Source organism: Chroicocephalus ridibundus, chromosome 1, assembly GCF_963924245.1.
Source record: "Chroicocephalus ridibundus chromosome 1, bChrRid1.1, whole genome shotgun sequence".
Taxonomy (NCBI): Eukaryota; Metazoa; Chordata; class Aves; order Charadriiformes; family Laridae; genus Chroicocephalus; species Chroicocephalus ridibundus.
In genome coordinates this window covers 118,604,533-118,631,023 of record NC_086284.1, presented here as the reverse complement: position 1 = coordinate 118,631,023, position 26,491 = coordinate 118,604,533, and the positions used below count along the sequence as shown (strand labels likewise).

Below are 26,491 nucleotides of genomic sequence, written 5' to 3'. Positions count from 1 at the left end.
ATACAGTTTGCTTTTCCATTAAACCTGTAAAAGCTTTCAGCTCTTGACATTTTCTACTGGTAATTTCTTACATGACTGGAGTATTTTTTTCCCCACTCTGTGTCTACAGCTATAATTGAGCTTCTGCAATTGCAAAGATAAGGATTATGAATGAAATACAGGTCAGAAGAAATAGCCAGAGTCTCACACTGAATTCAAGAAAATTGCAAGTGTAAATTCTACAAGCTGTGACAGAATAGGGACTGAGAACTTGGCAGGCTCTGGGCCAGAGCCTATGACGCCATTTCACATAATGGCAGACACATTTTGTGGTGTAATTTTTTGTTTGAAAATCTGCAACTAGTATGTGCCTGAAAACTGAACATCTGCCTCAAGACAGAGCATCAAAGACAACCTTGTAGAAAAAAGATAAAGAGATTGTCTCTGTATGGGAATTTATTATTAAAAAAACCAACACAAACTACAAAAAACCCAACCCAAAACAAACAAACAAAACCCACAAAAAACCACAACAACCCCAAACCAAGAACTTCTTTTTCTCCTACCACACTTCTGAAACGCCAATTTACCACAGGGTTGCAAAACAATTGTCTCTATAGAGAAGCAAGAGACCAAAATCTGCAGCGCTGGATTTCCAAAAGAACAAATTTCCATGTCCAGAGTGCAGAAATCTTAAGAAGTAAGTAGACAATGGAAAGCTGATGGATTCCCCAATCAAAAGAAATGAGTTTCATTTGTTACCTCCCATTAGAGGGGAAGGAGGAATACAGTGAAAGAAGCTGGTAAAGCACAACAGGATTTTCTTGTATTTACACATAAAAGTAGAAAGGAAAAGGTAATGTAATCTTTTCTCAAATTTCTTGAAGACAAAACACACTGAATATTTAAATTTTAATTCCTTGCTTTAAATCTTCCACTGTGTATAATGCTAAAGGTAACAAATTCCACCAATCAGGCCAACCAGCAAAAATATATACATCCTAATGAGCTGGAGGTCAGGTAGCAAAACTGTTCCCTCTTCCTCTCCCCAGTAATAAATGTTTCCATGGTGCTAAGTGATCTATCTTTTGAAGCAATTACTTAAATAAGTAAAATGGTTAAATTTGCAAATTCATTGTCATCACACAAAGAATGAGGTAAATATTTGAATACTAGTTTCCTCCAAGGCTACGTAGGTGTTCTGTGGTTCCCTGGTGATCCTAAACAAAACTACCAGTCCTTCCCATTAGTTCCCTTAAAACGTGAAGCACATGGGAACTCAAAACTCCAAGGGGCAGCGATGGGATGCAGACTAACTACAATACACGTCTGCCTCCCAGTCAAAGCAATTACGCAGCGGAAAGCTTTGAATTTGGGTCAGTATGGATCCTACAGCATGTTGATGCACAAGCAACCGGGAGTAAAGAATTACATTGCATCCTTGAAGGAACACTAAGAAAGAGATGGGTGAGACAATATCCTGTGAAACCCAGACCAACACATACTTCAGAAGTAGTAAAATGTCTACAGACAAACCTCCAGGTGAAAATTCTACAGATATGGTTGTAACCAAAATTTTTTTCCAATTTCTATTCAATGGGAAACGATTTAGTAAAAAAAAAATTTAAGTAATTCTGAAAAGAAAATGGTAGATCAAGATCTATTCATGTAAATGTTAGCCGCGCTTTGCCTCTATCAATACATATCTTTGAGTTAATAAAACCTTATGTTCAGTTCACTGAAAAAAAATAGGTAGCTTTTTGTTAGGGATATTTTTTTCCTGGCAGGAAACTACAACCACATACATGCACACTGCTACCATTGTTTTTCTTGTTCTCCTCCTACAGGTAACAGGCACCTATGGCCACCATCCCTAGGATAAGCACACAGCCCTCCAGGATTTACTGGTTTCCAAACATTCTGAAAACTCACTGTCGTGTTTTCTAGTGTAGGAAGTTATTAAAAATTCAATAACTACATATTGTAACTAGAGCACTAGCCACTGTTATATCAAATTGTTCTGTAAGGCTCCAGATAAACGAATAGATTGAACCATAGCAAGTCAAGCTGTGAATGACTGACCCAGTCCTTATTAAGAAATTTAGCCACACCTCAACTGTCACAGAATTTATCCATAGGAGAAACATCGCTAGACATCACTTCTCAACACAAAATATGCTGATTTTTCACACAGCATGCAGCTCACTCATTTTTACATGGTGCCACGACAAAGTTTGCTTCAAGTTCAGGCTCTAGGGTTTACCTCTTTATTCATAAGCATGCTTCTACCCTAACTTTTTCAAATATGTCTCTTTACTATAAACATCTCCAAGGCTTTCTTGCAATTATTTTTAATCTCAGTAAGACAAGAGACAAAGGATGGTGAAATGAAAAGTCACTCTGCTCAAAAAAGGAGAGCATATCTGGGGACTTCGGCTTGTTACAAGTACTTTCACTACACTTACTGTAAAAACATAGCATTTAAGAGTGACAAAATTCTGTTTTACTGAATCGTTACGCTGATTTAGAACATATGCTAAACCAAAGCCAAGTCTTAAATGCACACAGCAATTTATTGCTCAACTGCTCTAACAAACATTGCACATACCTGATACCATGCACCTAGGAAACTTTCTCCATAGACTATGATTTAGCCATATAATCCAAACACGTTAGATAAATAAAACCCGTCAATATTACTCCTTCCCTAGCCATGTGATGATAAACACCACCACGTGCAAGGTAAGACAAGCAGCAAATGCATTAACTGTCTTGCTCTGGAAAAGAAGCATCTCAGCAAACAACAGCAGCACAAACTATAACTACGTTAGCTGCTTAAGAAACCTTGACAAACGACAACCTGATGTCTGAGGGTCCTGTGAGGAGCCCTTAGAGGAGGACTGAGCAGAGGAGGATGACTGTGGCGTTGAACCCTCAGCTAGTTCTCGCTGTCTCTGTTGTTCTGCCTTCTTAAGCCTCAGTCGCTGTAGACCCCTACGGATTATTGCTAACTCAGGTCCCATTAACTCTGACAAATAGTGAGGGAGAGGGGGAAAAGAAAAAAAAGTATGTAAAAGAAAGAGGCATTGAACATACAATATACAGAACAGGGAAGAGGGGTGGGGTGACCAACAGAGAGAAGCAACAGATACTAAGTGTAATTACAGTGAAAAAAAAAATAAAAATAATTTACTAACATCCAGAAATTATAAAATAAAATACTGAAATTGTTTTTCTCTTCCTAAATGCATGAATGACAGGACCTAAAAGTTCAGGATTCATGTGACGATACACCCCCTTCCCCATCTCCAACACTTAAGCCATTTAACAAAGAATTATTTAATGAAAATAGATAGATCCTGACTGATTCAAAACAAAGCAAAAAAATAGAAGTATTCATTTTCATGTTCCTAACACACATAACTGAGAATATTGTGGTGTAAAGTTATGCAACTGTGGTCTACAGGAAAGTTTTCAAAATGCATGCGATAGCTTCCTGATGTGAAAAAAAAAAAATTAGTACAATTTTCATCAAAACAAACCTGTGAAAAAAGTAAACTGGGACTATGGAAATTGGTGGCAGAATGGCATCTAACCAAAAAATACACTTTACTATGAACTCATTTTTTATCTGAGGCATTCCCAGTGGGTGAGGAGTCAAAGTCTGAAAACGCTGTTAAGTAGTCCTACAGAGAAAGTACTTTATTGGATCATAAACAATTCTTAATATCATTTGCTTAACAGACTATTCTTTCAGTTCCATCTTTAGAGACCTCACTGTTTTGATCGTTTTGACTTTCTTCGTCACTTATACCATTTTGACACGTACCAGTCCACCATCTGATTAAGAGTATTTTTTACAAACTGCTATAAAACTAGGTGGTCCAAATAATTTTTTGTTCTTTCTGTGCTCTTTGCAGATTTTCTCCACTTACATAAGTGCTGTAAAGCAAGTGCTTCTCTTTATACAATACAGATTCTGTCTTTATTAGCAATAGCTGAAGGACAATGTTCACTTGAACTACTGCTTAACTACTGTCACCTATAATACAGCAGACTAGAGAAGCTAATTCAGACTCAAATATTCACATTAAATACTCTAGCTAGTTCTGCTATAACTTGCTAGCCTAGACCTATCCTGAAAGTGTTTATATCAAGGGCACTCTGGAGTTATTTTGTAGATATGAGGAAATCTGCAGAAAAAAAAAATTAGTACTATGAAACGTTAAAATACTAGAGAGCATTACATTGGCATATAACCTTTCATCCAAGCGGAAGCTTTGCAAATATTCTGTAATCCTTATTCACTCAGTGAAGCAAGCAAATTTCAAATTTTCTTTCATAAAAAGAAACAAGCCCAAAGACGGAATCCAATCATTCAAAAATCAGTGGCAGGCACCAGTTAACATGGAAGAGCCATGAGCTCTAATGTCCTTGGTCTAATACCACTTCTGGGAAATACATCCTGCCAGCTTATGGTTGATGAGGTATATATAACAAGAAGGAAAAAGATACACTTCCTAAAAGGAATATGGCATCAAAGAGATTTGCTATGGAAGTTTTCACATGCCATGAACGTTTATGGAAATTAGAAGTCCAAACAGTCTGGAGATGTTTTTAAGGAAATTTCAATGATATCTAAAATTGCAGTTTTCAGTAGTTGCTGCTGATTCAGTTCCACTCAGTCCAGAGACAGTTACAATTTAAGATGTAACAAGAACTACAGTTCCAAATGTAAAGAGATAACTACTATCCTGAATATGTTCAATGACAACACCTTTTAAACACATTTCAGAATCTCTAAGCAAATGTTTATTTTGCCAGCAAATGGAGTGAGGAAATAGAAATGGAAAGAAAAAAAAACCAAACCAAACAATACAGCTATTGCAACTTTCCCATTCAAAATTTAAAAGCAAAGTTAACTTATATCAGAACACATATTAAGATCCAGCTTTGCCCTAAAAAAATCAATTACCCCCCTATCCCCTTCCTAATAGTAGCAACGTGTATCTGGAGTATCATTTATGGGGAAAAAAAGCATTATTATATTTTACAGTTTGTTGTATCTGATGTTCATTTGTGGTTCAAAACTATAGCATCTTAAAACTAATGTAAAAAAATAATTAATGGTTTCCACTGAATGGGCCAAGCAAGGCAAGAAAATAAATTTTTATTTTTTTTCCTTAGCGATAAGCATGAAAGTCTCCAGCAATTGTTTTGTCTCATTATTTAAAAAAAAAAAAAAACAAACAAAAATACAACCACCAAACAACAAAACTATTCAAACATACTGACAAGAACAGGCTACTGAGATTTTGCATGGATCTCGTTGATTATTTGCAACTTACTGAAATGTTGCAACTGTATTTTTCCAGAATACACAGTCTGATAAAGAGACTTATCCCAACAAGCTTCAGCACTGAACCATTTTTGTACTGACTCAATTTTGAACATACACCTCTTTAAAACATTAGGAGATGAAGTAATTCAGATGTAGAAGCTCAAATGCTCGCCACATGGCATATTTTCTGGATCACCATACCAACATATTTGGTTATAATACGTATGCAAAGGTACTGCCATTTCAAAGACAGGATTACCACCAGTACCTGTGTTCAGTACAGAAATCTATAGAAATGATTTACGGAAAGCTGTTTATAAGTCTTTTCCATTCTGTAGTATGAATTAATCCTCTGATTCTTAATAAGTCATTACCCGAAAACATATTCTTCATTTGTTAACTCTTTGCTACAATATTCAAACTACCACCACTTTATGCAAAATGATGGCTGAAAGCCTCTTGCTTTCCTTCTTCCGTTTTCCAAAATGCTTCCCCAGTCATCCATCTTTTACAGCACATCTCTACCTTCCTACTCAACCCCACTGTATTTAACCTATTATTCCTATTACCACTTTCACCCCAAAAAGCAGCAGGTTTTTTTCATCTTTCGATGCAGCTAAAAAAACTCAGGGAATCCTGTTCTTGATGCAGAGTTCAGTTTTTTCACATTTACAGACTAGAGACTGAGTAAATAAAATCTCATAACTGAGTACCATCATGGGTTACATAAGTATACAGACATTGCAAAATGGAAATTCAGATTCAAGCCTACTTATTCATAAACCCACTGCCATTGCTCTGCCATGACCTGCTGCCTCTGCCTACCAACTACCCCTCTTCCTGAACTTGCCCGTCTTACCCAAAGACTTGTTTTACAGTGCAAACTAGACAAGATGCTTGCCAGGTGTGCAAACATATACTGCTATTAAGTTTACTCAGACAATTTAAAGATGACACCTGGCCCTAACAGTAAAATCTGCATACAGCAATCAAGAATACCAAATAAAGTTTTGTTTGATTGTTTGTTTCTGTGGCTTTGGAGTTGGGGGGGGGGTGTGATAGTGCCTTTTTTTTTTTTTTAAAAAAATCAGCAGCCAATCTGACATCCTGCTTAGGTGTAGTCAAAGAACCTATCAAACATGATACAGTAAATGAGAAAGAATCCACTGTCTGTCAACAAAACAACCACCATTTCTCCTTTCAAAACTCAATATATGGAGAATCTTCAATCCAAAGAAACACTGGGAAAGAGGAAATGCCCTTAGAGAAGAGCTGGATCAAGAAATAACAACTTCATGCTAGCAGAATAAACTTTTACTTAGAAATTCAGACAGATTCAGAGAAAAACACTTTTTCTAGTCAGCATACATTCTTTAAAATGCAGGATAGAAAATGCATCATAACTCCAGAAATGCTCTCTAATGCATTATCATTATGCAACCCACAAAGTTTCAATGACTTGAAGCAATTATTTTTAATATGGGACATACCCTCCTGGCCACTGTAAGTTCCAGAATATACCATATACTTAAAAAAATAAGCAAATAGATAAAAAATGAACCCTTGGTAATGTTATGTGTGTTTTTTGGTGGCTATCCCTCTGTACCAAAGAAAATGGCAGTTGGGTCACACTGAATTAGAGCAGAACCCTTAGTCATTTTTGTTGTGCGTGTATTGTTAAAAACTTGAGATTGCAGCAAGCTGACGCCAATACCAATAAAAACACATAAGTGACTAAAAGCCTCTGCTACTAAATAAATTTTCTAGCATTCACTTACTCTAGAAATAGTATCTGACTCTATGTATTGTCATGTTTCTGCTCACTGTTTATTTCCTCTAGTAAGTATCAGACTAGTTGCAAGGTTTGAAAGGGTGAGAATGATACATTTAATGAATTTCAACTTTCGCCTTTAGCTTCCCTGCCTTTCAGATACCAGACACCTCATCATTTCTCACCTGTCATGAAGATTTTGGCTGCAGCAGCCACAGCACACTTTAGTACACTTTACAAACCAGCACACTTTCCCCTGGGAAATCCCCATCCCTCCTTTATTCCAGAACAACCAATTTAGGGCCTGAAGATGCTAGCAGACGTCTTTTCCAGTGACAACGACCTTGATTTTTTTACAACAGAATTGGTACATGACAAAAGGTCAATTTATACAAAAACCATGGGATTTTAAAATAATCAAGTCCGAACCTGTGTTTCAGATCATGTCAGCCTTTCCACCACAACTGTGAGGCCTAGAAACTCACTTTAAGAAAGTAAAAATAAACTCCTGTGCAAATATTTAACTCTAAAGGCTGTGGCATCTTTTCCAGCATAGAGATGGAAAAGGGCAAGTCAAAGCATAAGGTGCTTTTACTACCCAAATAAGTTTCTGACATGGACAGTGCAATACACTTTCTCCCCCCGCCCCCCCATAAGAATGTAAGTCTGTATTAAATACAGATGAGTTTCTTCAAGATATACTAACTTAAAAATCAGTATGTTGTATAATTTATTAACCAATAATGGAATATCACGCAAGGTGAGCCCCATCCATCCAGATACTTTTGAGAAGCAAAAAAATAACATTGCTGACTGAAACGTTGATGTAGATTCCTACTGAAGAAGACATTCTTTACTTCTTCTAATTATAACAGGCATCGGTTCTGCTATTCACTGCACTGTTGCTGCTACAGCCAAATCACAGTTGAAGGCACGATGTTACTTACACTCCATGAAGAGAATAGCAAGTTTAGAAAAAACAAGCAATATTTTCTTATTTCTACTTCAAAGGACAATACTGGTTATCCTCTTTGAGACTCCTTCTTCAGACAAATGTATAGTTGATGGTTTTACTCTTTCTTTAAACCACAGCTGCAGTCACTTGGTAACTATAAAATACCTAGTCTCATTAAGGATGTGCAAGAAAGAAAACAGATTGAGATCAATTAACCAAAATATCCTAAAATAAAATTGATTCTTATTGAAAGCATTTTTCATAAACAACGACAAGATGGATTTCTTCTCACCAGACTGATGGAGCACAGGTTGAGATGAGGCCCCTAAAGAAGGCCTTTGTTCATTATCAGGAGAGGACAATAATGAAGTTGAAGGGGGACTTTCTGTTGAAGATGATGTTGAAGGAGCTTGGGCTGACATTGTAGAAGAGGATGATGATGGAAGTTTCTCAGAACCATCTACTTCCATTGCAGTTTCTGATTCTGCACTAGGTGGCACGTTATTAGTAGCAGGAGCATCTGTCCGATTAGTCCCACCTTTGATTAAAAATAAAGCAAGAAAAACAAGAGCCCAAAGGTAAACTTACTCTGTCTCTAACGATCCCTTTGCATTACCATTCATATGGCAAACAAGCATGCTCAGTTCTTGAGTGCACTAAAAATTAATTTATACCTCAGAAAGGCTAATATTCAAGGCCTGTACATCCAGTATAAACATACATTCTGGTGTAATTATTATTCTTGGAAAAAAACAGAAATCACCTCTGGACCGTGATCTTCCTCGTCCTCGATTGCTTTGTGCAACTTCACTAGCTTCTTCAAACCATCTTGAAAGCATGTCTGACATCCTTTGCATTAGAGAGACATTAGGACTTTGCTCCCCTGTAAAACAAACAATGCTGAAGAGTTTTATCTACAAGTTTAGGTAAGCATTCATTTTTCACCCCCATTTCTTCCATAAAAAACACCCTGCACTGTAAACTACTTAACTAGTAATCCGCTGAGCCATCTCCTTTTTTTCATTTCAGCACAACAGTCCAGCAAGAATAGCCAACTGAACACAGCACAACATAAAAACCAACAGTCCTTCCTCCTTTTCTGTTTCACAATCACCTGGAGCTTTTGTACACATGAAATTGTGAAATTTATGTCATGCAATTTAAAGTGCTGGTTAAATAAGTTAAAGCCTAGATTTTTATGTTTTCCCAGCTAATTTTAAAATAACCAATTTTATCATTAAACAATGAAAGCGCAAAAAGACTAGCATAAAATCAGCACATGATGGTTTTAACATTTCCAAAAGGCTTCTTCATGACTTCGATTTTCCTCATAAGCACAATTTAATACAACAGCAAAGCTCTTTTAGGGATTTTCATTTTCACATTTTGCATCAAGTGTTAGGACTGCAAAGACTTTCAAACAGCAAAATCTTTGACATACTTCCTTTCAACACAACTCAAAACATTTTTTCCTCATTTTATTTCTGGTTTTATTACATATGAAACAAAATTTGTTTCAAGAATGAATGTAGGAAAAATTCCATTTGTAAAGGGCTGAAATAGAATACTTGAATCTATAAGTGTTTTTTGTATTTTGTGAAATGAAAAATATTTTGTACCCTGCATACAAAAGCTAACACTGAAAGGTTCTGGAGTGTACTTGGGAAGAACATGTACACTGAGAACATGTGTCTCAAACACCAGCAGATTTACTTGATATTATGGGGAAATGACAGCTAGAAGGACAATGAAGATATTTAGCTGAAAAAGAATTTAGATAAAAAAGTAACTTTGTGCAAAGGCAAAGCTACAACTAATTTTGATGGGAAAGACCTGCAACAAAAACGATAGCAAAAGCGTCCCTAATATGAGGGGGTATACAAATAAGGTCTGTGGAAGCACAGAATGTAAAACTGTTAATAATCAAATCCTGTGATATTAGAATAAGAAGGCAAGATTAAACTGAGAGAGCAGTTTACGAGAAAGGAAAGTACTCCTTTACACAGTGGGTGCTGAACTTCTGGAATTTTTTGCCATACAAAATATTATCCAAAACATTCAAAAAAGGATTACAGAAATTCACAGGCAATAGAACCATACGCAGATTCCAAAGGAAAATATGGGAGTGTACCCTCTAAAGTTTCTATTCCAGTAATTCTGAATACTGGGGGAGCAACAAAGGCAACGGACTAAGTTAAGAGGACAGGCTTATGTTCTCTCCCTGAACAGCATCTCCCTTTGCCTGTGTTGGATACAGAATCCTACTCTACATGGACCATTAGCCTGATACAGCTAGACACTATTACTGTAGTTTGGGGAATCATGAAGATGAGAAAACCAACACAGAAAATCTGGAAAGGGAAATGGTAGGCAGAAAAAGAAGAAATATTTAAGGGAAGTAGAACAAATACTTGTACCCCCACAACTGTCAGAAACACATCATTTACATGAAAAGCAAGATGAGTGACAAAGCATCCTCTGCCCTGCTTTTGTATCACATTTTCTGACCCTAAAGCATAGCTTTGAAAATGCTCCGTCTACTGAAACCTCAAGTAAGTGAGCAATACATCACAAACCTGAACACAGAAGCATAAACATTTAGTCACTACATGTGTTTTACAAAAAAAAAAGTGAGATTCAATATTAAAATCCTATTGCTTTGAATTCTAGTCCCCTAATGTAACCATTAAAGAACATTTCATTTGTAACTTTGATTGCATATGAGGCTTGACTACCACAAAGAAAATACATATTTGTGTTACTACATGGCCAATGACAATGAAATAAGCTCCCCTTGTTTTACATCAGCGTAACTGAAGCAACGCAATTTTTCTGGTAAGGATATTTTCAATTTAGATTATTTTTAAAAGTTACTGTAGAATAGGAGTTCTGTGTGAGATTCTGAGAAAACCATCTTAAGACCTGACTGATTCTTAAAATATGGGTAGTTTAATCTGAAGCACTTACGTATTTCAGGAATACTTAAGAAAATTTGGAAAATAAAACCCAAACCAAAGAAAACCATCAAAAAACCCAACCAGAACAAAACACACATACAAAGACAACAAGACCCCACAACTGCAAACACTTTACCATCTCTTTCTCGTTCACTCTCAGGCCTTGCTCTTGGTCCAGTATCTGACCAATCCCCTCTTAGCCGTAAACGTTTAACAGGAGGTTGCCTTAACTAGAAAAAAAAAAGAAAAAAAGAAAGGCATTACAAAGCTATTTATGTTAGACAGTACAGAATTCTAAGTCTAAATATAAATGCAATCTCCATTTTCTTAAGTTACATAAATTCGTATGTCACCAAAAAAAAGAATGTTAACGATATGTTCAGATCAACTATGAATAAGCACAACACTCTAGCAATAGAATGCAAGTGTTTTAGCTACACAGAAGTTCAACAGTCTAAATCAATGACTCTTTGAACTAATGCATCTTTTATTTTATGCAATACTAACTTTACTAGGTTAATTGAGGCTTTCCATACTGAACAATAATAATTAAGGTTTTCCAGAATTCAACCTGAATTCTGCAAAAACATTCACCTCTTCATGTTAAAAACTACATAGCAGCTTCAGTTCAATGAAATGTGGATTTGCAATTAAGCAAATGGAAAAAACAATCAGACATTAACAAAACAAAGCAATTTTATAAAAATAAACTTTAGCTTATTTTTTGACCTATGGGATTTTTTAAAATTTTTATAACACTTTTTTTTTTGCAGCAGGAAGTATAAAACAAGTACTATATAGGTAGTGTTACTTTCAGCAACTTGAAAAGAAACAGCTAGTGCTTTGAACATTCAGAAAGGCAGTTCAGAGTTTGAAATTAAGTGTATTGGCTGGATATTTCTGCCTTTAAAAGAAAAAAAAAAAAAAGGTGAATAGTTGGGCTTACAATTTTAAATTAAATGTAAAACCCCTGCAGTGAAAGCATATTAAAGTGTTAACTTTAAGCAGCCAGCAGATTCTGGAAGAAAGCTTTACCTTTCTTTTACTCTCTACAACTTAAAACCAGGCTGAAATAAAAATAGCATTTAAGTAAAATAATCCAAGGACATTACAGGACATACTCTGTGCCAACAAAAGAAAAGAATACACCGTGTCTGTTCTTAACAGGTGATCACAATCTTCTATAGTAACTGGCAGTCAATTCTCCACAAAATTACTTCACATCAGATTAACATTCCATAGAAGAAAGGGAGACATGCAGAACCATTTGTTTGTCACATAATTTTTCTGGGTTCCTTTTTGCTTTCTGCTGCCTCAGTGAGGTAACAGTGTCAGCCAGCTGGACGTTCTTCCTCAGTCCTAGGAAACTACACGCCCTTCTGATGAACAATATTTGTACTAGTAATGGCAGCCTGTGGCCCAGTAAATACAGCATGGCCATTGCTAATAACGGGCCACAGGCTTAATATGAAGCTAACAAACAACACAAGCCTCGCACTTGTCAGACTTTGTCTGGACTTCACTTCCTTGGAGCATTCTTTTAGCTCATCTAGCTGCAAGGGCAATTGTCTAGTGACCAGGTGATTATCACCTAATTTGCTCTAGTTTTGCTTAGATTTGCATAGATGTATGGTGTACAACCTCTTGTTAACAGTTTTGATATATACAGGAACACCAACTAGCTAACCTGTGCAAGAAAGAACTACCTATGACTACAGCATACTGATGGAGCAAAAAGTAGTACAGGCATGGGCTGACAGCAGGTATGGACACAGGAGGATAACAGAGATACCTTCTCAGCAACTCGCTCGTGGCTGTTAACTGTACTGTAAAGGCCAGACTCAAGAAACAACTGCTTTAGGGGTAACAACAAGGACAAAGAACAAGCATTTAAAAGCAAAACCATGCCATATTGGCAGACTACTAAAAAAAAAAATCTTCATCATGTAAAACGTGTTTAACAACATATAAAAATGGCCTTCAAGCAGGAAAATAAAGAAGAAAAAACATCAACATTATGATGTTGATCATAAATCACCACTATCAGCAACTAGGAGGAAGAAACGCCATCATTATCACAGAATCATAGAACTGCCATCACTAAACCACATCTCTAAGCACTATGTCTACCTGTCTTTTAAATACCTCCAGGGATGGGGACTCAACCACTTCCCTTGGCAGCCTGTTCAAATACTTAATAACCCTTTCAGTGTAAAAATTTTTCCTAATATCCAATCTAAACCTGCCCTGGCGCAACTTGAGGCCATTTCCTCTTGTCCTATCACCTGTTACTTGGGAGAAGAGACCGACCCCCACCTCGCTACAACCTCCTTTCAGATAGTTGCAGAGAGAGATAAGGTCTCCCCTCAGCCTCCTTTTCTCCAGGCTAAACCACCCCAGCTCCCTCAGCTGCTCCTCATAAGACTTGTGCTCCAGACCCCTCACGAGCTTTGGTGCCCTTCTCTGGATACACTTCAGCACCTCATTGTGGTGTACTGAGGGGCCCAAAACTGAACACAGTACTCGAGGTGGGGCCCCACCAGTGCCAAGTACAGGGGGATGATCAGTTCCCTGGTCCTACTCACCACACTGTTCCTGATACAGGCCAGGATGCTGTTGGCCTTCTTGGCCACCTGGACACACTGCTGGCTCATATTCAGCCATCAGTCTACCAACACCCCCAGGCCTTTTCCTGCCAGGCAGCTCTCCAGCCACTCTTCCCCAAGCTTATAATGCTGCATGAGGTTGTTGTGACCCAAGTGCAGGACCCGGCACTTGGCCTTGTTGAACCTCACACCACTGGCCTCAGCCCATGGATCCAGCCTGTCCTGAGCCCTCTGCAAAGCCTCCCTACCCTCAAGCAGATCAACACTCCCATCTAACTTGGTGTCATCTGCAAACTTACTGAGGGCGCACTCAATCCCCTTGTCCAGATCACTGATGAAGATATTAAAGAGAACTGGCCCTATTACCAAGCCCTGGGGAACACTTGTGACCAACCGCCAACTGGATTTAATTCCATTCACCACCACTCTCTGGGCCCATCCCTCCAGCCAGTTTTTAACCCAGCGAAGAGTACTCCCATCCAAGCCATGGGCAGCCAGTTTCTCCAGGAGGATGCTGTGGGAAACCATATCAAAGGCCTTACTAAAGTCCAGGTAAACAACATCCACAGCCCTCCCCTCATCCACCACGCGGGTCACTTTGTCACAGAAGGAGATCAGGTTTGTCAAGCAGGACCAGGCTGACTGGGCCTGATCGCCTGGTTGTCCTTCATGTGCCGCATAGCGGCACTCGGGTGGATCTGTTCCATGACCTTCCCAGGCACCGAGGTCAGACTGACAGGTCTGTAGTTCCCGGATCATCCTTCTGGGCCTTCTTGTAGGTGTCACATTTGCTAGATGCTGGTCAACTGTGACCTCCCCGGTTTGTCAGGATTGCTGGTAAATGATGGAAAATGGCTCAGTGAGCACTTCCGCCAGCTCCCTCAGTACCCTTGGGTGGATCCCATACAGCCCCATAGACTTGTTTATGTCTAGGCACTGGAGTAGGTCCCTCACCATCTCCCTTTGGATTACGGGGGCTTCATTCTACTCTCTGGACCTATCTACTAGCTCAGAGGTCTGGGTACTCAGGCAACAACGATTCTACTACTAAAGACTGAGGCAAAAAAGGCATTAAGTATCTCAGCCTTCTCCTCATCCTTTGTCACCGTGTTACCACCCTCATCTAACAAAGGATGTAGATTCTCTTCAGTCCTCCTTTAACGACTAATATATTTATAGAAACTCTTTTTATTGTTCTTAACATCCAAAGCCAGGTTAAGTTCTAGTTGGGCTTTGGCCCTTCTTATTTTCTCCCTACACAGCTTTACACCATCTTTGTAGTCTTAACAACATCTTACTGTTACTTACAACCAGTTGTCAGCATCCTGCTGTCTTCACTGGGAAGATGAGTGTGTTCGGGTTAGGGGTAGGGTTAGGGGGGTAGGGGCTGAGGGGGAAAAAAAATTAAATATTGCAAATATGCAAATTCTATAACACAATCTACTTGTCACATCTCAATCTATGAACAGCAACATTAAGATTAATTTAAAGGGAAATACAAGTGATACAAGTGTGCTACGAAAAAAAACCAAACACACATGAAAACAGGTCATCTTAATCACTTGCCTCTTCCCGTCTCTCTTCAGCAGAAGGAACTTTAAGTTCTCGTGCTGTGTCATCCTTGGGATCAAACAAGTATATGTAATCTGAAGAGTAGCTAACAAGGATCTCTTGACCATCTTCACTATAACATAGAGATGTTACTCTGCAGGATTTGTTATTGAGATGAGGAGGAACAAAACGTGCCACCATCCCAACAGTGCCCCTACCAGCATAATTCCCTATATTTAAAAAAAAAAAAAAGGGGGGGGGGGGGGCAGAGGGAGAGAAGAGAGAGAAAGAAGTGACACATTTACTATTGCAAATTTTCAAAAGCTTCAATATACTCCTTATTTAACATTCAACAAAAGATGATCAGAGAAAATATATGTATCCTATAGCTTTTGCATTAAATTAGATCTGAATAGTGACGTATCAGATCTTACTAGTATTTTATATTTTTGTTTACAAACTTTATGTACATAAAAAAAAAGATGAACAGACACAAATATATTCATATATCACGTACCGATCACATGACTGTGTGTGGACACTATCTGTCAATGTACTACAAATGGAAATTTTGTAACCTAAGAACACTTACAGAATAATAATGCAAATCTGTATCTACACGTAAAATTAGAAAGGAATTCATTACATGAAACTTTGAAAACCTCCTCTTTCTACCCAAAAGGTTTAAAAAAAAAAAACTAGCTTTTTTTTCTTTGAGACATAATAATACTGTCACTTTGAAACTGCAGAACTATACAAATACATTGGAGGTGAGTTTTCAAGGAAGCAGTCCATTACACACACTAACACAATCTTAAATTCTAGAATTACAAATCTGGGAGCAGATAACAGTAACCTATAAGGTATAACACTGAGATAAACAGACTGTTCCAAAACCTCATAATTTGCTGTGTAACTGTTTCCCACATGGCATATCTGCTGTGGCTTAGTACGTGCAACAGTCTGTCCTTGACCACAGACAAGTTCAGAGTTTATCATGTCACACTACATAAGGACTGAAACAGATAGTTTTAAATGAAAATCAATTTTTTGAGTTTGCTCACTAGTCATAGAATACCTCACCCCTTAAAAACAACAAAATAAAACAAAACATAACCCCAAAACCCTGCAAAACAAACTAGAGAACACTAAAAAAATACATCTAGAAAAATCAGTCTTCAAAATTTTGTCTTTTTTCTCCTTTACCCTATAGGCCTGCATACCTGAATTAATTTTATTCCTGTATTACTACAATACAAAAGAAGGTACAGAGTACCTTTTAATCAACCCCCAGAATCTCTTCTTTAGGCAGTTCTCAGAGAATTTTGCTGACCACTGTGATGAAAGGGAGAAATCTTATAAGAACATTAGCCTGATGAGAGGTATTTTTATGTTTATTGAGTGATCTTTACTGTTTCCTTTCTCCTCCATCACAATCATCAACAGGCAAATGCTGCAAGAAGTGACAGATTTTGTGACGCTGATGACTTTCATGAAGGTGTAGGCACAGCTATGTGTATTAATTCATATGTGTCCAGATATACACTGATCATACACTGTAAGAAAGAAATACGTTAGAACTACGTAGCACACTTTTGCTTGTCAACTGCAATTTTTTTTTGCAAAATCCTTAGGCAGGCATCTGAAGCATGCTAGCTTTCACATGAAGAATTTGTAGCTTTTCAGTGAACTTATGTCAGATACAGCAACAGCTACTGTAAAAATAAGCATATTGCATGACATTACAGAGTTCATAAGATCTGTTCCCATAAGAAGTAACATATTCCAGCATGACAGAGTACAAGAAGATAAGAACTCAATTAAAATTCAGGTGGACCACAGCAGGCTGCAATCACTAACTTTTCAGAATCTTAGAATCACATGTTTCAAGACAAAAGAAGAGACGTTACAAAATGTCTTTTTCTGCATTCAGTATACAACCTAGTCTAATGGATGAAGAGATTAACTTTACTTACTTATTTCTGTATTAGCAAATACTAGAGTGAAATAAGTCTATTATTACAAAGCATAGTTCTCAGAGAAGCAAGCTACACTTCATTCAGTATTACACTTCAGTCATTCACCATCTATTTTGAAAAGAAAAAAAAAAAAAAAGAACCTGAAATTGGAACTGCAAATAGTTAGAAAAGCTTACTGTAAAGTATGGTTCCTACCTGTTGCTCTTGTACCAAGCATTCGCCGATCATATATTCTTACTGAGCTATCAGAACAACCCACAGCAAGATAGTATGGGATTGGTGGACAGATAGCAACAGAAGTGGCAGCACGCCGACAGTTTATTAAAATATCCTGGAATAAACAAAAATACAGCACTCAAATAATAGCTCTGAAATATTTGAAGTATAAGTCTATTTTTCACTTCAGAACAAAGGCCCATTAGTCAAGGAGGTTTTGAGAAAGCTAGGTCTGGCCCTGTGAAGATAGATTGTAAATATGTCAAACAGAAAAGCCACTGCAGAGAAGGAAAACTATCAGAGAAAGACATATAGCAGGAGAGCAACTTAAAAAGAAAACAATCAAACCAAAACAAACCACAGGAACAAACACTTAAAAATAGATAGGCATAACAACTACAGATTTATAAATTAGCTTGCACCTTGGGTTTTCCTACAGAAACATAGATAGCTGTTGAGTCAGAATCGCATCAAATACACAGAAACAGTCTAAATGAATGTAAAGGATTAGAATATATTTCATCTATGGGCAGACAACTGGATAGAGGAAAAGAAAGAAAGAAACACCTATAACTGGTAAATATGCACAAAGCAGAAAAAAATTAATCAAGAGTACTAATACATACTTCGGTATCAGTTCTTCTCCAATTCAATATTAAAACTGTTTCTGAAATCCAAACACTGTGGACACCACCAATACCTTACCTTCTAGGGAGAAATACCAGTGACTAATTCAACCTAGTATAATTAGTTACCAAATATTTTCTTTTGGAGGGACAAGGGATGCTCAAGATCACAAAGCTGCAGATGATTTTTCAAGGCTCGTTTTTTGCCTCCAGCTCTACACTCTATAGTAACTAATACAAACCGGACCAAGAGATTCAATTTCAACACAGAATCTTTTCTAGAACAGAATCTATATCTAAATCCACAAAATCTGCATCTAAAGCCTCACACCAAAGTTCTTAAACTGAAAAGTGCCAAAGGAGATATTAAAAAAAAAAATTAAAAAAAAAAACAAACAAAAAACAAAAACAAGGAAAGAAAGAAAAAAGACTCCCCAAACTTTTTTTGTTTCTTGGGAAACATGTTGTCATCTCCACCAACGACCCTGAAATCTATTATTTCTAAAAGCCTTACCAGAATTCATATCCTATGTTTGTATGATGTACAGCTCTACATTTAGGTCATCTTTATTAAAAGATTTCACTCTTACATCTTTACAATCTTCCTTTGTGCAACTTGTTTTGATTCGAGTATCAAACCATCTTACAGTGCCATCTTCACCACAAGAGAGGAAAGTATAGGGATCATTTGGTACTGTCATAATCTGATCAAAAAAAGAAGAAAAAGTATTAATACTTCCAGAAACATCATTAATTTGAAAATAAAAGCATCAACGTTTTGAGCAGCAGTAAAGGCTGAAGCAATTATGACTCAGTAAAGCTTTCTAATGAAATAAAGAAGAAAACTGAAAAACTGCTGATGTTTCTTCATTTTCAAGGAAAAGATTGAACTACTGAAATTAAACTGTGAAACGTCACATAAGATTAAATGTTTATAGGTCAAATCTTACAGTTATTTGATTATCTTTTAATAAGCAACACACATTTACTGCAATCAGTTTTCAAATAAGTAATCAATTTGCTGCAACAATTCAACAGAAGCTCAGTTTATTTTCTATCAAGTAATTGAAGACAACAACAAACAAACCCCTCAGAATGCTGAATGACATGAAAATACTAGATGGCGTTTATGCCCATTGGGCCGTTCTTTTACATTCAAAATAGTCCCCTGACGCAACTATGCATTAAAGGCTGTTACTAGCCTACCTCCTGCCTTCCTGCCTGCGTTTTTTTTTGTTTGTTTGTTTTTTTTAACTTTTTAAGAGAACACTGTATTCCTCTATTTTACTGACCTCAGCCCTACTCAAACTAGGGAAGACTCAGATGGAGTCTCACATGTATGGCTTCACTCAAGAAGGCCTCCTTAAGACAAAATAAAGGCAAGTAACTGTAATGTTAAAGCTGAATTCCACAGGTCAATGAACATGGAAGAAGTGTCATGATTTTTACACACTATCCCTTAAATATAAACAGAGAATGTTGTAGAAATTAGGCATATTTTTCTTTCCTTACACTACTGCTAGTATCAGTAACTTCATAGAAATTTATAAAGCTACAAAAATCAATAATAGTGTAATACACTAATTCAACAGAGCAAATGAGTGATTCTGTAACACTTTTTATGTGATTATTTCTTCTCCACCACCACCCCACCCCCCCGCAGCCCCAACTCTTAAAAAAAGTAACCTATGGATATCTGTAAATCTCTCTACCTAGAGTGGGATTACAAAGGTAATCTCTGCAGGATTCAGCATTTCTTCTTGTAATGCTCAGTACATTAACTGAGACAATGTATGCTGTGCCATATATTACTGCTGACAAACAAGAACTTTAACAGACAGAACAAAGCCAAATTTTTAATAACAATGGAACAATAAACTTCTGAGCTATGACCATTATTCTTCAATGTTAGTGTAACATATTGAGTGTTTTTCACTACATTCACTCAAATTGATTTTATTAGTGTAGTTATGAAAGCCAGCAATTTTTCTTCAATCCACTAAATCTTTCCAGTATTTTTGCTATATTTCAATGCAGAGCTTGCATTGAAAACATTTACTTTGTTACAAAAATGTTGCCGAATGTGGTATAATACAGCAAGCTCTTATTTCTAGTAGTTGTATTTTATTTTTGTTCACACTGATACTATTTCACAATATACATGTAATAGTGCAGTACGTACCTCCACTTGCACATGCCAAATTTTATGCATGGTGCTTAAAAACATACTAAGTACTTTATAAGCACTAAAATGGAAAAATTGAGAAGCGCATACTCCAATAATTAAGAGTCATTGTTACTATATTTAAGTTCAATGGCTACAGATTACATATATGAAACCCTTTTTTACTAACTAAAAAAATCCCTTTCTATTTAACTTTAAAAACATACAGCTATATGATCATTTTACTGTATGGAAAATATGAAGGTAAGAGTTGTCAAAAAAAGTATATTCTCTTTCTGAAATGTAATTAACATGAAGGGCAATAAAGAAAAGCATTTGGCTGAGTAAAAATAAACTCATAACAGCCCTGTATAAACCAATATTCTCCAGAAACATGTTTCAAGAACTTCTCTCTCCCTCTCTACTTAATCTGTTCTCCCCCAGAATTAAAAACAATTGTCCAATTATCTCACAGTTCATAACAATCTACACAAATTTCCACATTCCTGTATTTCAATAGATGTTTTTGTAATGTCTTGAACTGTCACAAACTCCAAGTGTAAAGCACAGGATAAATTCAAGCCACATTCAAATTTAGAATTAGTACCTCAGGGGCAGATGATGTTGGCTTTTGTTATTTAGAGAATCCAATGAGTCAAACTTCTATATTTAATACATTGATGTGGTTGCATACAGCTGGGCAGCAATGTCACTATATTTTGAAATTATTTTCCCACTCCAGAAAGCTCTCAGTGACAAAGTTACGCTATGTCAGAAGCTGAAGCTGCATCTCAGCCATTTGCTTAAAACCCCCTGCTATTTACTCTATTATACTGTCATATGCCAAGGCTCAAAAAAAGATGTGCTATGCCATACAGTAATATATGCATTTAATGTTCAAATATCAGGTTTAAGACACAGTAACAGAATGCATAGTCTTTATAAAAAGTATCTCCCAAAACGTTTTATAAATGTATTTTTTCAAAGACTTTTTGAAGAGAGCTCATATTTAGATATGTTAAACCTCAGTGCAAAACAGGCTAAGAGAAATAACTTCAGATACGCAGTTGTTAAAACTGTCAGCATCATACAGGGCTTTTGAGATCCCTTCCATTAACTGTGTTTAAAAGCAGTATAAGCAACCAAAACAATATTGTGTCTTGTGTCTTTATTTGCTAGACTGTTGGGCTCTCCATATTTCTTCTAAAATATTTTTCAAAGCCTGTCTGTTTTGACAAGTTTAATTCATTGTGCCTATCAAATTTATATTTATCATCTGGTTTAGGAGCTTGCAATGTGCATACCATCATTACTGATGACAAACACCACCTTGCAAAGAGACAACCAGCATCTCATATTATAGGTTTGAAGTGTTATGTTCTAGCCTCCGTTACTACTCCTGACCCACAAGCACAACTGGCAACTGCTTTCATTGACTTCTCCCAGTCTGATCATTGGTTTGCAGCACCATCTGGTGTCAATCAGTTTATGTAATCAACTAAACAGTTGGTCAACCCAAGCTCAGGCAAATCAAAACTTAAGACACCACAGTGACTTCTCAGGAACACTTTTATGCTCACACCAACTCTTTCACATGCAGTACTCAGAGCGTCCTAGCCCGTGACTCCAAACTTCACACACTCAACCCCACTGTTTTAATGATACTTCTACCACTACCTTCATGTTTCCTCAGCACAGTATCCATAACCATTCTCCTATTCTCAAGCTCAAAAATGTTTTATATAATGCTCACAACTAGCTACCTAGTTAACAGAGGTACCAGTTGAGCCAGTAACTGGCTGCTCCTCAAGCCTGCAGCCAGCCAGCAAAGGGGGACTCTTATTTCCTCAGGAAGTCATAATGCAACGACTTGACAGACCCCCTCCTCGACGAGGACATTTCAGCTTTAAGAAATAGCATCTCGGTCTCCAAATGTTCTTATGAAAAGGCAGATTTTATTTGAGATACACAGAACATCCAATCAACTTGCAGAATCCACCGACTAGCATACAGACTACTATATAAAGTAAACTTCAGTGAGAACTGAGGCAGTTTAAGCTTCTGATTGGGGGCCATAAGGACCAATGCTATTCAAAGGAAACAGTAGTTTCTCAGTCAAAACAGATCTCAAAAATAAAAGCAGATGATGTGAGCCTGGGATCCAGAATTACGTTTTGCAAAACTGAAAATACAGTCTTGTATTAAACCCAGGTAAAACCAAACCAAAGCAAAACCAAAACCACAAATCCCGGGAAGAGAGTGAATACCACAAGGTTCATTCAACTGACCTACAAAGTTATCCTGCAGACAGGAAGTGTTTTTGACAAAACCTTTAACGGAACATGTGTAACTACAACCGTAAGGATACTTTTACTACATGATCAAAAATGAATTCTGGCAGTACTTTGGCCATTTTCTTTTCTCACACAACCCTTTCACATCCCCCATTTTTTTTCTTTAACAGAGTTTTAAAAATATTTTGTTCACTTAACATACAAAGAAAGACATTTAAAAGCTTGCTATGAAATCTGAGCTAAATAGTTTAAAAAAAGCAATGGATTTGGAATTTTTTCCCTTGTGTGTGTACTGTAGTAGCGTTAAAACAAATAAATAAATAATCAAAAAATCTGGAACATTTATAACGTAAGAAGGAAATAGCCGTATTTTTTCTATTTTAAGCACAGTAAGTTTTACAAGCAGCAGATTTTGCTGTCATTAAAATAAATAAATAGATCAATAAATCTGATCATCTTCCTAACTAAAGTAACATTTTGCTTCTTCACTTGCCTATTTATATGAAAAAAAACTTCCAAGCGAGGACTGAAAACATTGGCTCTAAATTTACACATAAAGAGTTAACTAGAATACACAACAGAGAAATTACCTAAAACTGTAAATATTTTTTTTGAAATTAAGTTATTCATACATGCTGAAAATAAGCATTTCTTAGAAGGTTTTAAATTGTGAAAAAGGCATTAAACTGTTGAAAAGCTGGGGGGTGTGTGTGTGTGAGAGAGATAAAAATAAAAATGTAAAACATAGACACCGCCCCCACCCCCCAACCTATTTCAGAAACAAATTCACAGCACAGTTTAAATCACTTTTGCTCTGCAGAGGATTCTTTCAGTGGAGGTGTATTCAGCTATTACATTTGCAAAGAAAGTGGTCTCAATTACAATGTTTCTTGGAAAGTCCTTCATTTAACGTAGACAACGTATTTCTCTTAAAGCCTACTCTAAGAAAAAACATAATCAAAAAAGCTAGAAGTAAGGTTCTTTAATTCTTACTGAAATAAAGCTTTCATCGGTCTGTTTAAAATCTTGAGCAACAATACAAGAAGATATGTATTTACGTATCTTAAAACTATCATATACTTTTGTGAGGTACCTCATAGGTAGTTCCATAGTGGCACGTATATTGGCATTGTCTGTTGGTCTCCGCATCTTGTTCAACATTAGTGTAAAAAATTACTCCGTCTCCAGAACAAGATACAATCTGTTTGTCATTGGTGCATGGTAAGAATTTTGCACTAAAGATATTGGCCCTGTGTCCTGAGCGAATGGTTGTTAAGACCTAAGGAAGAAAGAAAAAGGAAGGCTGTATTAGGTTAAGATTTTCAAAGAAAATAAAGAATGGGAAAATAACACAGGCTTTGGTACTATAAAACATCAGTTATGTACAGACTGCCAGTAACCTACAGCTTAATACAACAGAACAGAGAAGCTGTCTTTACATCAAATTTCTACGAACAAAGCATTTCCACAAGAGACATTCACTTATGCACTTGCACAAAGTAGTCTGCAAAGGACTGGAATGCAATTGCCGCATTTTGTTTTTAAAATGCTAGTTACATATCACACCACATTTCTCAAAGTAAAACATTAGTCCAATGCGATAGATAGCATGTCCAGACTGCATGTCAGTGAGTACACATTTAGAAGATCTGCAATATTGTGGGTCAAGAAGAACATGGCATTGTAATACAAGCCAATTTTATAGACTTTAAAAATTGATGCTACTCTTAAAATAAACTCGCTTCAAAGAGGAGAACTGAAGCTAGTAAGAAAGGATGCTTTGAAACCAGTCAAAAATAAACAAACATTTAAGAGCACGATTACAGGCCAATAAACTAAGACTTGACTTAGTCTCAATGAATGTCATTGATCTACAGTATAGCAGAGAAGCACATAATTTACTTCACCATCACAGTTGGTTTTAAACACTTTGTGATCACTGTTTATATTTCCTAACATACTACTTATTAGTCTTTAAAAACTGAAAAAAACTCCATATGCTTTCCTGTGCACTAGTTAACATTCTATTCTTACCTCACTTTGTGTATCTGCAACATTAAAACCAAACTGCATTTTCACCAGTACTAATGGGAAATATATACTTACCGAGTTGTTTACAGTATGAAAATTACTTCCAAATTTCCACTCAATTAACTTAATTAAATAAAACATTATGCAAATGAAGTTTTGCTGATAGCTGGTGCCTAATACTTTACAAGTGCTATTTCACACGTTTTAAACAATTCACATACACAAGAAAGATTAATAGTGTATCTGCATATTCTGAAAGATACACAAGGCTCATCAGGAGGTATAATACGTTAATTTTAGTTCAAGAAATCTGCCTCTTAATTTAGATTTGTTCAGATTTCCGCATTTTACTGAAAACCTTCAAAACCCAGACATTCAAAAGAAATTGGAAACTCAGTATCAAAAGAGCAACTCAGAACAAGTCCATAAGGTACCCTAGTTCACATCACAGTTAAAGACATGTGACCTGTCAATCCCCCCTCTGATTTTACGATATTGCTACTGTGAAAGAAATATTTTTTTTGTGACAAGAAATCCTTTTTGATCTCCCTAATAAAATAATAAAAAAAAAAAATTCCAAACAACTACGGGCTTCTTTACCATCATAGACTGCTCTTGCCAGTTCTTCACAACTTCCTCCCTATTACTGAATGTAAGCAGGCAGACTTTTTTCTCTTGGCTCTGCTGTACAGGGTCCTTCTCTTACCAAACTAAATGTGCTTCTTTCCCCCCCTTTTCTCACAAAGCTCAATCTAACACCCTTGCTTTTTATGCAGCCAATAGCCACCTTATTCTAATCTTCTGATTCAGTTTTCCCTGTCTGCAGATCTCAGTTTAGATGTGGAGATCTACATTTGATGATTGCCCTCAAAGTTGGAAAAACTCAGATTTGTCTTTCTTCCCTTCTCTCCTCCACTGTAAAACTGAAACAGCATTCAGAAATATATACAGCTACACATTTTCAGTAAAGAGTTTTCTCACAGGCAGACCTAACCCCGTATGTTGCCTGCCCCTCAATCTCCTGACTATGTTGTGTGGTGTTGCAATAAAAATTATTAAAGTATTACAGAATTTATTATATGCAGAAGATTTTCGATGCCCTTCTGGACTTGCACTCGGGTTATTATACTGCCTTAGAGAGGGGAAAAAAAGGCATAAAAAGTTGCTTGTGCCTAGGCAGCAAAAAAGATGAGAAAATTTACACAAAGTAAAACAATACTACCACCTTACTCCATTGGAGCATTTTACTACCAACACATAACAGCCTACAAATATTTAACAACTGAGTAAAAACAGGGGAAACAAAAGAATTTCAGATGTTCTTCAAAGTACTTAACTAGCCGGAGTAATTTAGATGTCCTCCTAACTTTTGCAATTGCTTAAGTTATATGTTACACAGAAAATCAGTTGAAGAGGCAACAAATTCAAGAATTCAAATTGCATCTCTTAGAAGTGCAGGTTAGATCTTTGTGACAGGATTACTAATTCACATAGTGATGCCCGAAGCTTGCATACAAGCTCCATCCCTAACAATAAGTACTTTCCTCCAAGGAAGTAGAATTCCTGGCAGCTACTCTGTTGTCTCCTTTAAACCTGAAATGTTTACGTCCCACATCCAAATGGAAACTCTTTACAATAAAAAGAAAAAAAGTCACTATAATGAACAAACCAGTATTTTTAATCACATTAAAAACTAAAATCAGTTTTAAAAGTAGTTTTATTTCCATTCTTAGCTTACTTTTTGAAAAGAAGCCTATTGAAACAAATGAACAAATGCAAGTCAAATATCGGTGGGTTTCTAAGCCTTCCATGATGTAGTTAATATAGGGTTCCCATTTAAGATACTCAGCACAGAATCATTTACAATCCAGCCTTTTCAACAGTACTTCCTTTTAAGAGGTCAAACCCCTTTTAGAAGTAAAGGAAAGCAAAACTAACAGAACCGCACCCTAAAGTGAAAAGTAGCAATCGTGATTCTAGAAAAGCTGTAAACCTTCAGCCCCACTAAGCACCTTTCAAAG

At 36.6% G+C, this 26,491-nt stretch overlaps 1 protein-coding gene across 6 annotated transcripts in view; it reads right to left on the bottom strand.

Moving 5' to 3' along the window:
• The window catches only part of DCAF6 (DDB1 and CUL4 associated factor 6), a 104,185-nt gene that overhangs the window by 42,923 nt on the left and 34,771 nt on the right, over positions 1-26,491 (bottom strand). For 3 of the 6 annotated variants that reach the window (XM_063348596.1, XM_063348606.1, XM_063348634.1), the window contains exons 4-11: positions 23,533-23,718; positions 18,572-18,685; positions 17,335-17,470; positions 15,176-15,390; positions 11,140-11,233; positions 8,810-8,929; positions 8,339-8,584; positions 2,840-3,007 (exon numbers count right to left, since the gene is read on the bottom strand). In XM_063348596.1, coding sequence (XP_063204666.1) covers positions 2,840-3,007; positions 8,339-8,584; positions 8,810-8,929; positions 11,140-11,233; positions 15,176-15,390; positions 17,335-17,470; positions 18,572-18,685; positions 23,533-23,718 — 1,279 coding nt within the window. The remainder of the gene's footprint in view (positions 1-2,839; positions 3,008-8,338; positions 8,585-8,809; positions 8,930-11,139; positions 11,234-15,175; positions 15,391-17,334; positions 17,471-18,571; positions 18,686-23,532; positions 23,719-26,491) is intronic. The other 3 variants (XM_063348614.1, XM_063348623.1, XM_063348642.1) reach the window with 1 other exon arrangement.